The 12,336-nt window shown below is 50.2% G+C and overlaps 2 protein-coding genes across 2 annotated transcripts; one reads left to right on the forward strand and one right to left on the reverse strand.

Moving 5' to 3' along the window:
* Window positions 1–2,851: 2,851 nt before the first annotated feature.
* Window positions 2,852–6,112, forward strand: FTJAE_10326 (MUC1 extracellular alpha-1 4-glucan glucosidase; the record flags this gene model as incomplete). Its single annotated transcript, XM_037343156.1, has 1 exon — window positions 2,852–6,112. The coding sequence occupies one exon, from the start codon at window positions 2,852–2,854 to the stop codon at window positions 6,110–6,112; it is 3,261 nt and encodes a 1,086-aa protein (XP_037202588.1).
* A 1,014-nt stretch (window positions 6,113–7,126) lies between these two features.
* On the reverse strand, window positions 7,127–12,133 carry FTJAE_10327 (uncharacterized protein; the record flags this gene model as incomplete). The annotated part of the gene is made up of 1 exon (XM_037343157.1): window positions 7,127–12,133. The coding sequence occupies one exon, from the start codon at window positions 12,131–12,133 to the stop codon at window positions 7,127–7,129; it is 5,007 nt and encodes a 1,668-aa protein (XP_037202589.1).
* Between the last annotated feature and the right edge of the window lie 203 nt (window positions 12,134–12,336).

Raw genomic sequence — 12,336 nt, forward strand, 5'->3', positions numbered from 1 at the left:
GACCAAGGGCTACCAGATATGTATCATGTATGGCTTGGGACAGAAGAGGATTAAGATCGGCATCACAGACGCCAAAGACAGGGAAAGAAGCTGCAATAGACAAGACAGCCCTAGGTACAAATGACAAGACCATCCAGGAAGCCCTTCGAGTAAGAAAGCTCGAATAAGAGGCCGTCGACTGGACACAACTAACCACCCGTTCTCTGAGCTTGGAACAATTGGTACAGTAGCGTTGATCAAACACGACAAATTGCACGGTCAGATGTCAGGGATAAATGAATAGATGGGGTCGGGGGGAGGATCGAATATGGAGCAATAGCATCGGCATCATTAGTACAGCAGCAAAGCTCTTTTTATTAATATCACAATTGTCGATAACCGACAGCACGCCAGTATCGACCATATCCCCGGGCAACCTGCAATTGTACAAGAACGGATCGTGAGCTTGCAGATTCAGAGGGCTAGGCCTCTAGCACAGGCTGTATCGGGCATGCTAAGCTCCTCCAGGCTGATTGGAATTCTTGCTCGTCTGCAATGGGCCCGTTGCTATGGGCATCAGCAGTTACGAGTTTCAGACTTTCATTGGAACTCCATCCCGATGACGACAAGGAGCCGTTTACAAGAAAGCTCCGTGCTCAACAAAGGCCATTGGACCCCGTGAACGTCGAACCTGGGGCTCGGGACGGGCCCGATGGTTAATTCTTCCGTTATTGGGTTCATGCATTTGAAATCCATACCTCAACTATCAGCCAGTTGTTACAGCTCAAGTTTTCCGAAATCTAACCGTAATTGGTGAATGAATCATCATCTAATAAATGGCATATTGCACATGCTCTATTGCAGCGTCTTTCCATAATGACTTCCATGTCTTCTGGCTCCGTACAGCTCAATGTCTGTCAATTCAAAGCTGAATACATGTGGCAACCTGTTCCCAATCAACTAATTGTCCACTTTACAAGCTTCCTAACTTTAATAAGCAACCTTTGGATCGACAACAGAGGTCGATATACGCTAATTCTGACCGGCTGCTGTTAGGCGAGATCATTGACCAGGGATACAGCTCTTCAGACAATTCGCAAGCAAATCAGAAGCAGCTTATGATCCAATCCCGGCAGTTATCCCGGGTCAGTGGGCCTCAATCTAGCATACTACGTAGCATGTAATGTAATATGGATGAATATCGTCCTTTCGTGCGTTCAAGTATTGTACTGTACCTATATGTACAGAGAGACGCGGCTACGAACTGGTGGGTGTAGAATTTAAAAACTCAATTTGTCCTCCTTCCTGCGGGCTTCTTGTCTATTTGCAGAGTGCTGAGAGAAACGACTCCGTGTTCATCTCAGCTTATACCCGTTGCTTTAACGACACCTCACAAACCTTCTTTATGCTGAGGTCTTTGACTTTTAGTGGCTTCCATCTTACCTCGTTTGGCCTTTCTCTTTGGTTATCGTTCTATTGCCGGATTGAGGTTAACTCTTATTCTTCACTCTATTCTTTTCCCATCCAATACCTTAATAAGGTACGTAATTTTTTTTCAATACACACATAGCTCCCATGTTCTTTTCGCCGGCCTTGGCTACTAACCTTGTACCTGCCGAAACCTAGCCTATTCCACGCCTCTGGCCCTTCCATTTACATAGTAGGTAGGTACCTATCCTCATCTAATAAGTCACCACCAATCTTCACGACCTTGAGTTGCCAATGACATTTTCCTCTACCTTTGACTACAAACTCACTCTCTTTGTTGGCTACTCTCTTGTCCTGCCAACTACAACTCTGCCTTTCTCCACTTACGGCAGTCATAGCATCTTGGACACGTCTTGTCATTCTCTTTTCAAATACTCTGTCCGAAACTTTGACCCCCTTTTGTCTCCGCCTGACACTCTCTGTCTCTCTGTCCTCATCGAACGATAGCCGTGTTGCTCTCGTTTGATGAGAGTTCGAGTACTTCGGTCCCATCTGAGCTTTCCTCTGCGACGACATTTGGCCCGACTGTTTTGTTGTACTCTTCACCAACGCACCTGTCCTGCCGATGTGCTTATCATTTGTCTACCTTACCTATCTGAGCTAGGCGAGGTTATAGTTTGAGGCCGAGACGACAGCTCCTAATCGACTCAAACGGCAACGTTAAAAACCTTTAACTGTTCATTGCTGATTCACCAGAGGTTGCTTCTGTTGTTGTGTTGCAGCTACTCTTACACTCCTGCAGCAGTCTCTTGCCTACCTACACTTACCTCCACTCCAATCAGTGGCTGGCAGTCTGGTAATCTCCGCTGCAGAGGACCCTCAAAACTTGGCCGCTAGCTCCACCCAAGCTATCATTGACAGCAACCCTCAGCCCATCCATCACATCCTAGATGTGCATGTGCATGTGAGAGCGTCGTAATTCATTCGACCACTCTCCCTCCAACTTTCTGCTCCGACACTGTCATTGGGGTTCGTATTGGCCTCAGCGATCACGGCTGCACAATACCATGACAGTTTGATAGCGCACGGTTGGGCCAGAGTGATTAGTGGCACTGAAAGGCAAGATATTTGTCTCAGGGAGATAGAGGGAGAGATCCGGAGTGTGCATAAGGACACTCTGTGACAGTTACGCAGAAAAAGTTGGAGATTTCACGCCTCACCAACAATCATCCAATCTGTCCTGTCTTGACTTTTTTTTCTTTCATCTGCGCATTGACGGTTTACAAAGAACATTTCGCTTCTGAATATCGAGTGCAAAGCCCATTCAACAAATCCTGGCTTATGGGACCTGGATCTGCACTTCATAACTTGGACTGGTACAACCAATTTCTAACCAGGTTTCCAGCTGTCCCTCGCTTTTCGAGGGGCCAACTCCAACGATTAGATGAACACCAGCGATTTGAACGCGACGACCTCAGCCGTCAAAGATAACAACGACAGCGACTGGATGTCAAAGGCTGATCCCTTTTTATCAACGCCTGCTGCAAGCCCTGAAACTAACCGACCTACCGACTTGGGCGAGCTTGCCAGCGGCAACTGCTACAGTGACCAGGACCATGATGTGCCCACGGACAGCCTGCTGAATTTCGCTGATGTCCCTGGTCAACTATCTCACCTGCCATTCAACCCTGGTTCAGCCAATCCCTCCTCCACCTACACCCCAGATCCTAATTCCAGCTTGCTCACTTTCTCATCTTCCATTATTGACACAACTCCGACTTCTTCTGCCTCGTCTGTCACCGACACGCCCACGACTAGCACGACTGTCGTCGCCTCAGCCGCGATAACCCCTGCCGCGATAACAAAAACAACGACAACGACAACGTCAACAAACGCTCTTCTCCCGTTTCCTACTCCAACGTCACCCCTACCATCATCTGCTCTTCGCAAGACCTCACCCGGATTAGCTGCCCGACTAAAAGCTTTGGGATTTGGCGCCCAAAAATTCTCTACGCCCCCGATAACGCCTCAAAACGATCGTATCGGCCGTCTGAACGAAGATCAGCTTCGACAGCTCGACGAGAAGCACCAAGCGGGTTCGGTCAAATCGGTCATCGCCCGGCGCGGTCGCCCGTGGAAGGGCGCCGGCGCTTCTTCCTCACCAAAGCCCGTCGCCCACGACCCAAATCTTGAGCTACCGCCGTTCACGGCTGAGATTCCCGATTCTACTGTGGCCTTGTTGCCCGAGATTCAAACCCCCGAACCCCTGGACATGGACACTCAAAAGTATCGGCTCCCTGACCACACCAATGGCAATGGGACAAAGGTCACCCTGGATACTCGCCGCGAACACATCGAGCGAACCACACGCCCTCCGTCTCCTGATAGTGCAGGACTGCCCCCTCAACCACCCCCGAAGGATACACCACCGATCGCAACTTCTACGCCGGCCACGCCCCCGACCGACTACGTTCCCAGCCTCAACTCATATTTCACACCTGGTCATAATCGCCCCGGTTCTATATACACGCTATCGCGCGCTTCTTTTGCCTCTCAGCTTGCTCAGTTAACGTCATTGCAACTCCCAGATGCGGAATCGCTAGCGAGCCAGGTTACAGCAATTCCAACGGCTCAGGTAGCTGCCAAAGCACTGATCAATGCTGCCGAGCAAATCAGGAGCTGGATATCCAAGGCATCGGAGGTCGTGGAAGGCCTGGATAGCGAAGATGATGTCGAGTGGGCTGCAGCCGGTGGTCGCGAGGGCCTGGCTGAAGTCGAAATGGCTATCACTCGCTTTGAGGAGCTTGTCAAAGCCTATGTTGGAGCTATCGAACAGTTGCAAAACAGAAAGGATGTTGCCAATGTATCTGTGCAAGACCTGACCCAAGCTGTTTCGCAAATGGAGTCAGTCATTCATGAGTGGGAGAAAATCCGCAGGACGCTGCATGTGGTAAGAGCTCAGGTGGAAATAGCTATGGAGTGGGAGGAACTTTGGAACAACGTTCTCGGAGACGTACAAGGGGAAATGGATGAACTCAGCAGATTGGTATTTGAGATGGAAGAACGACGACACAAGAGTTTGATGGCTGCCAACGCTGACAGTGTTGACATTGGGGATCTTGAGACGATTGTGGAAGAGAACCCTATCCAAGCAGCTCGATTGCAGGCCCCAAGTCGCTATAGCCTTCCGACCTTTCCAGTAACACCAAACTCACCAGGCACGCCCACCTTGTCGCAGGACGACTCGAGTTTGCTGGCTCTGTTTGCTCGAATGCAGCCTTTGAGGGCATCTCTTGACTTCCTGCCGATGCGGCTGTCCATGTTTGAGGCGAGGGCCGAGCCATCGTTTCCCACAGCCTGTGAGGAGCTAAACATGCGTCGTGAAGGACTTGATGCTAGCTACAAGAAGCTCGAGAAGGATGCTGAGTCACTACGCAAGGAGTTAGGAGAGGATCGATGGGTTATTGTTTTCCGAGGTGCTGGTAGGCAAGCACAGAAGATGCAAGAGTCTGTCGAGCGCTCTCTCCTCAAACTTCGAGAGGCTGCCGACTCCGGTATGCATCTGACTAACCAGCCTGCTATGATGAAGAAGTTGGAAAGCTACGAGGCCAAAAGAATGCATTATGGGCCAGCCATTGAGCGTGTCCTCTCAATCATCGACAAGGGTGTCAGTGAGCGGCTAACAGTTAATGGTGAAATTCTGCGTCTGCATAACGACATGCAAAATAGGTGGCAGGCTTTGAAACAGCAGATGAAAGACGCAGAGTCATTGATTGAGGAAATCCATGCTGATAAGGGTCAGCAGCTGCGGGATTCCATCTCCAGTATGCTCTCAAACGATCGCTCAACTTTAGGTAGCGGACGTGAAACTCCCGGCAGCTCACCACCATCGTCAGTCATCATGTCGAGTTTGGGACTGGATCCTCATACGCCATTATCAAAAAACCCAAAAGTACGGGCTACGCCTGGTGCTGCCAACCGCCAAATTCCTTCGAACCGTCGACACTCTTCACTGCCAGCACCAACATCACAAACAAGCAGGAAATCGGGCTTCTCTCGCCTTTCCACTATCTCAGGCTCTTCGTATACTACCAGTCTGCCGCCCAGCCAGATTAAACGGCCAGATTCGAAGCTTGCACACCGCCCACGTTGGAACGCTTCGACAAATACGTCAGATGTCGATACAGGTCACAACTTTAAACCTCTTACGCTAACGACCCCAAGTCCATATGCTAAAAAGAGCCCTGTCGCACATAAATCCGCTGGCTCAACGACACCTGGTTCCAGCACCTCAAAGCTACCGACATTGCGCAGCCCTCTAGCACGTGCCTCATCAGCGTCTCCCAGAGTCGACGAAACGCCCACTAGAGGCAGTCACTCGAACCTATCATTCCGGGAGAGGCTTGCGTCCCCTGGTGCAAACTCTCAGCCATTGCCAAAGCCACGCCTGGCTTCTCATCAATCAACAACGGCTCTCTCCGGCAGACGCTCGTCTCTACAGGCCTCGAGATCTATCGGGCCCGATGGAGACCGGCACAGCAGGCCTGCTAGTTCTCTTGCTATGTCTTCAAGGAGGATTAGTCTTCTTCCTCAGCCTACAGAAACCGGCCGGGCCAGCCCTGCGTCTGTCTCGAGTGTTCGGTCTACAATGCGCAAGCCTTCTCCTGCTGAGCCGAAAGATTCAAAGCCCAGATGGAGACACTGAGAGCTATCCGCCTCCACTCCAGCATAGCATGTTAACAGGCTTCGCCCAGGAACGAAACTTTACGTTCTAATGTAACACCATAATCCATCGAGTTGACTTCGCTATACCAACCTCTCAACATTATCAAAGAGCCTGGCGTACCATTTATGAAATAATTCTTTTCTGCAGCAAGGCGTACCGGGTTCACATTAAGACGATTGACGGAGTTTGGGACATAACTTAAGGGATGACAGTCTTGCTTTCCCGTTTTCTTTGTCTGGACTCCGTAGTCCCCGGCCACGAGTCAAACTCTTTCGCTCGACATTTTCTTTCTTTTTGTGCCAAATTGTGCACAATGTGCTGTAATTAGGACGGAGAAGAAGGAAGCTATGTGGTAATCTAGGCTGGCACAATATTGCTGCATTGTAACATTCGCATCATGCTTCCGCTCAACGAGCTGCCTGTCTTGATGTAGAAAGAACTCTAATCAAAGAAGTAAAGGGTTCTATGCAAACAGTTCCTAAAAGTGGAACCTTGCTGGCCCATAGTATGATTTCTCTTTTCATTTTATTATGTGCATGTTTGTGACAATCCGGCTTTATTTTCCTCGATGCCATGGTACAGGTGCCTTACTTAGCTACCTCGATGTATAAAAGTAAGCCTAGAGCCTAGACTAATGCAAAGCTCCTTGTTTATGCGTGCATCCCAGAAACGCCTGGGGCTGTGTGGTGTAGAAATCGAAACGAGTTGAAGCCCGCCCCCAATCGCGGCCCATGCAGAAGAAACACCATCAACTCCCGCCCGCTCAAAAATCACTATCATCTATCTATCTAATGTTCGGAGTCTCGATTCTTCAAAGCTTCGTGGGAAAGGGGTATGATAATAGAAGGGAGAAACAAGTGCCCATGCATGTCATTGAAATGTTCATCATCCATCCTCCACTTCCTCCCTGCCAATTGTATCCGTATCCATGTCTCCATGTTCTAATAGTGTCGGGTTCGTGAGTCAAAAAGAAAGGTGCACTTGATGTCTGCTTTACATGGGCATCAACCCTATCCCGCTCTTCTTGAGCGTCTTTGGGGCTGCGCCGGAGGTTCTGCCAACTGTCGACGAACCGCTAGCTTTACGGCTGGAGCTGGCACCAGTACTTCTGCGTTTTGTCACGCCACTTGTAGGTTTTTTGCTGGGATATCTTTTCCCTCCCGCGTACTTCTTTGTACCGCCGCTGCTCTTACTGGACGCTCGCGGCTTGGCCTGAGTTTGTGTGCTGCCGAGGGTCTGAAGCCTGCTGTGAAATGCCTGCACATCTGGCCTTGAGCTGCCGTTGAAGTAGTGCGAATCCTCGCCGTCCTCATCCTCAAGGGCTTCATCATCCATCTCGACTTCTGAGCTGATGAGGTCCACCACGTCCTGATCTCGGCTACCACTCCGAGGATCCATGGCTTCTCGATAGTGATTGTAGTGTTTTTGCAAAATGCGGAGGATCCGAGGGCCGTAGTCGTTGATTTTGTCGGGGTCGATGCTTGGGATCCTCCGCATCTTTTCGGGGGAGGTAGTCCAGTGAATAGCCATGAGTCGGAAGTCCTTTTCGGTAAACAGAGGCCTTCTCAAGCTTTTCTGGTTGCGAATCTTCTCCTCTGTTTGCTTTGCTTCCCTCACAAAACTTTCAACCATGTCTCGATGTATTTCATCCAGGCTTCCCATGTCAGTATCGGCCAATATCGGCGGCCCGGAAGTACGAGAGGGTGGCTTCGCCGGCCGATGTTGGGGGAGATTATCAAAAGCGTCGTCGTAGTCATCGTCATCGTCCATCACAAAACCAGCATCCTCCCACGAGTATGGTGTTTGCCCAGTGTGTCCGCGATTAGTCTCGGTCGTCCGCGACTTCTTTTTCTGCCGGCCGACAGGCGAAGAAACGTACGTTGAGGGCATATTCGAGACTTCTTCCTCGGCTGGTGCCTTGCTGCCTTTCTTGGAGCGAGACTTGGGGGTCTTCTTGGCAGTGCCGGGCTCCGGCACCTGAATCGACAGCATCAGCCTACGTTGACCCGAGAGGAACGATCGATATGTTGGTCCGAGACGTAGATATTGAATCGCCATGCCATGGCGACCAACCTGGTTATCCTCATTGAAAGCCTTTTCAGCCGATAACTTGTCGATGACTCGGATCAGCTCATGTTTCTTAAGGCCTTTTGCCATGCCATGCCACTCGTCAGAAAGCTCTGCTTCATTTGTGGGGTACTTTTTCCCCAAGAGGATGTCAGAGCATTGCACTGCTGTGATGCGGTTCTGGGCTTGGACAACTTTGATGGCAGCAACGGCATATTCAGAAAAGTCTTGTTGCTCGAAAGTCAACCCAGCCTTGCAGTTGTCGCAACTCTTTCTGCATTGTGTTGCAGAAAAGTCTTCCCCAAAGTAGCGTAGAATCTCAGTTCTTCGACAATCAGATTTATTGTCACAAAAAGCCGTGACTCTATTCAGCATAGACATTTGGCGTTCTTTTTGATCATGGCTACCATCTCCATCCGCAATCAGCTTCTTCAGGACTCTTATGTCCGCCTTTCCGTAGAAAAGAATGCAGTCAGAAGGATTGCCATCTCTGCCTGCGCGGCCAGTCTCCTGATAATAGCCTTCCAGGCTCTTTGGAAGACCGTGGTGGATAACGAATCTCACATCAGGCTTGTCAATGCCCATTCCAAATGCGATTGTAGCAACCACAACTTTAACCTGTCCTCTCTGCCAGGAATTCTGAACCTCGACCTTTTCCTGAGGATCGCAACCTGCGTGATAAAACCTGGCCGTTATACCTTTGGTCGAGAGGCTTTCAGCAACCTTTTCAGCGCTCTTCCGTGAGATTGTATAGACAATTCCACTCTGGTTTGCATATCTGGAATGTATCAGAGACGAGATTGCTTCCATAACCTTCTCGTTTGTTGTCTTCGACCTGACTTCGTAGTACAGGTTCGGGCGGTTGAAGCTTTGAGAGAAAATCTGGCAGTCGTCCATTCCAAGGTTGTGCCTGATATCGACAATGACATTCTTGGTCGCGGTAGCTGTAAGAGCCATAACAGGCACTCCTGGGTACTTTTGGCGTACTTGACCAAGTATCTTGTAGTCTGGGCGGAAATCATGGCCCCATTGACTGACGCAGTGCGCCTCGTCGATCACAAGGCGTGCGAATTTCCCTTTACGATAAAGCGTTTCCAGGCCGTTGTTGAAATTGACATTTTTGCTCACCATCTCCGGGGTAACATATAATAGTTCCAGAAAGTGTTCCGGACTTTTCTCATTGAAAGCACTCATGACTTGCCTCTTGTATTCAGCTGAGCACTCTCCATTGAATGCAACGGCCTGTATCCCCAAAGCTTTCATATGATCAACCTGATCTTGCATCAAGCTGAGCAATGGCGACACAACAATTGTGACACCACGAGTTTTCCCAGTCTTGACAACAGCCGGCAGTTGGTAGCACAGTGACTTGCCACCGCCCGTCGGCATTAGCACAAAGGCATCTTGGCCTCCAAGCGTAGCATTAATTGCCTCGAGCTGGTTGCAGCGGAAACCTTTCATTCTGAATCGATCTTTAAGCATCCTCTGGACTTCGGATGACCATGGGTACTTCATTAGTTGAGCAGGGATCGCTTCAGAAGCCATCAAGGGTAGCGACTTTGTTGAAACCGCTCGTGACTTTGCCGATGCTGACGCATTACCCGACGTCTCTGAAAAGATCTTCCTTTGGTCCTGCGACTCGGGTGCCAGAGATTGACGGATCTCGTAGTCCTGTGCAAAAGCGAGCATCTCCGCATCGTCGCTGAAATCACTGAATTCATCGCCCGCTCGGTGATGTATCGCTTGTGGCGCCCGTCGACTAGTGCTACCCAGATGCGCTAAGATGTTTGGAGGCCGAGTCTGGGTGCGAGACTGAATGTCTTCCGAATCCGATGGCTCTTCATCACTGACATCGAACTCTGCATCCACGGGGATGGGACTTACTGGTCTAGGCTTAAGTATCCGGCCCTGTTGATAAGGCGCTCCTGATGCTCTTGTAGGATCTCTTGGGAATAGTGCAGAAGGGTCATCATCCTCCTGTGAAAGAACACTCAGTCCTTGCGATGCTTCAATTCTAGAGGCTGGGGGGTTCCAAGCGTTTGTTCTGGGTAATTGAGTCTGATGAACCACTTGTGTGCCCGTTTCGCTGGCTGGGATGGCATCTCGCGAAGCCGTCGACATATTGACATTGTTTTGAAAGACGGGTTGAGTACCTAGTACGACAACTGGTGCAGAGGCTGGACCGGGATGTAAGGTCTTGGTGGTCGCAAGAAACCCACCAACATCGAGCCTAGCATCCCGAATGCTTTTAAGGAGGCCATCCTCAACTTCTTGGATTTCATCCGTAAGATCATCTAACCGAACCTCGTCCTCATCTGTATCGAGACTCTCCTCATAGGCTTGAGCGATCTGCCGGGCAAGACTCTCTCGTTTCTCGCCGAGGACTCTGTATTCTTCGACAGGGCCAGCGAGTTCCGCGATAGCAGATCGTTGCCGTTTCAGACGCTCCTTCTCGGCCTTGACCTCTGCACGTTGCGGTTTCGACCATCTTTCGTTTATTGCCTGCGAAAACTTCTTTCCATTTTCTTGAATGAGTCTATCGAGAAACTCCGCCCAATTGGCTAAGGCATTTGAGTCGGAAGCCAATTGCTTGAGGAGAGCCGGTTCTTGGCTGGAGGGAAGAAAGACCTCGTCACATGGCTGGTGAAGCACATCACCAACTATCGGCCTATTAGGCTGTGAGCTGTCTGTTGTGCTTGTTGGCTCGCCAGTAATAGTTGAGCCAGACGAGATTTGACGTTGGGAGGCCGTATGGAGGTCAAATTTGACAGCAGATATAGGAGGTTTGTGTTCCAGCGACTCAACGCTGTCACCTCCGATCGTTGAAGTCTTCATAATAGTGAGAGAGTCATTATGAGACGGCGGTGTTAGAAACTCGTCATCAGAGTCGGGAATAACTAGCTCATCCCCTGTAGGCATTGTAGGTGGCGGTAGCGATGGTGCTGGAAGTGGTGACTTGGTATTTCCAGAGCTTGCGGATGCCTTCAAGAGGTTTGAAGAACCGTCTAGGTCCTGATTGGACTCATTTAAGGGAGTTGTCCTCTTTTCGCGGACAAACTGGCTGCGAACCCGAGTTGAAGGCGACAGCATGACATGGTCTTCCTCACTAATCGATGGGATGTCACGAGTTTGACGAGTTCGAGCACTAGACAATCCATTCTTGCGTCGAGCGGACCGTGTCGGGCTTGGAAGTGGAGGTTCGGTGCCTAGAAGTTCGTAGACGTCGGGTAGATCACCGAAATCGCTAAATTCCTCTTTGGAAATCTCATTACTCTTCCTCTTCCTACAGCTCGACACGGCCGGCTCGGGTTCTGGTCGAGTTGCATAGTCTTCGCGCCATAGCTTTACGTCACTACCGAAAGATAATGAATCGGAAGAAGCAAAGGTATCGTCGGTCAAGTCCATATAATCGATACCGCCAGACTTGAGTTCCGGGAAGTCGGGACTACTCGTGGGCTGTCGGGCGGAAACAGATACTGGAACTTGTATTCTTTTTGGTGGCGACTCGTTCGATCGTTTGACAGTGACATCTCGCTGGTTTGAGACGTTCTGGGTGACGGTTAAAGGCGTAGGGAATTGCTGTGATTTCGAAACAAGGCTGGGTTTCTTGGCTTTCGAGCTGAGCACAAGGCGTCCCATGGCGTCTTCCTCGTCGTCGAATATCACCTGGTCCGTCTGCCGCAATATTGGACCCAATGCAGCCCGTCCATTGGATGTACCCGACGCGTCGCTTCTCCCTCGAGTAGCGACTTCGGGGCGGTCAGATGTAGTATTCCGTACGTTTTTTCGTGCTTCGGAGCTTGAGTGTTGAGATTGAGGCAAGCTAATCTGAGAAGAGTCGCTACAGAGTGGAAAAGATGGCGTTACAGGCCTGAAGCAGGCTTGATCGTTCAACAGCCAGGACAGTTGTTCGGCAAGGTTGTTGCGAGTCATGAAGCCGACACTATGATGTCGGAGCGTCTTTCAGCTGGCTTTGTCAGAAACATCGAGTAATTAGTATGTTGTGATGTCTCGAGTTGTGGCAAAACGATTGAACTGGAAAAGCTCTGCTTGTTATCATGGCCCTGCGTTCGGAGGTGGCTGTCCCGCTCTAGCGCGTCACGCGTTTGGTACTAAAGTGGGAGGTGCGAGAGCAC

The sequence above is a fragment of the Fusarium tjaetaba genome (assembly GCF_013396195.1).
Source record: "Fusarium tjaetaba strain NRRL 66243 chromosome Unknown NRRL66243_c0000239, whole genome shotgun sequence".
NCBI lineage: Eukaryota > Fungi > Ascomycota > Sordariomycetes > Hypocreales > Nectriaceae > Fusarium > Fusarium tjaetaba.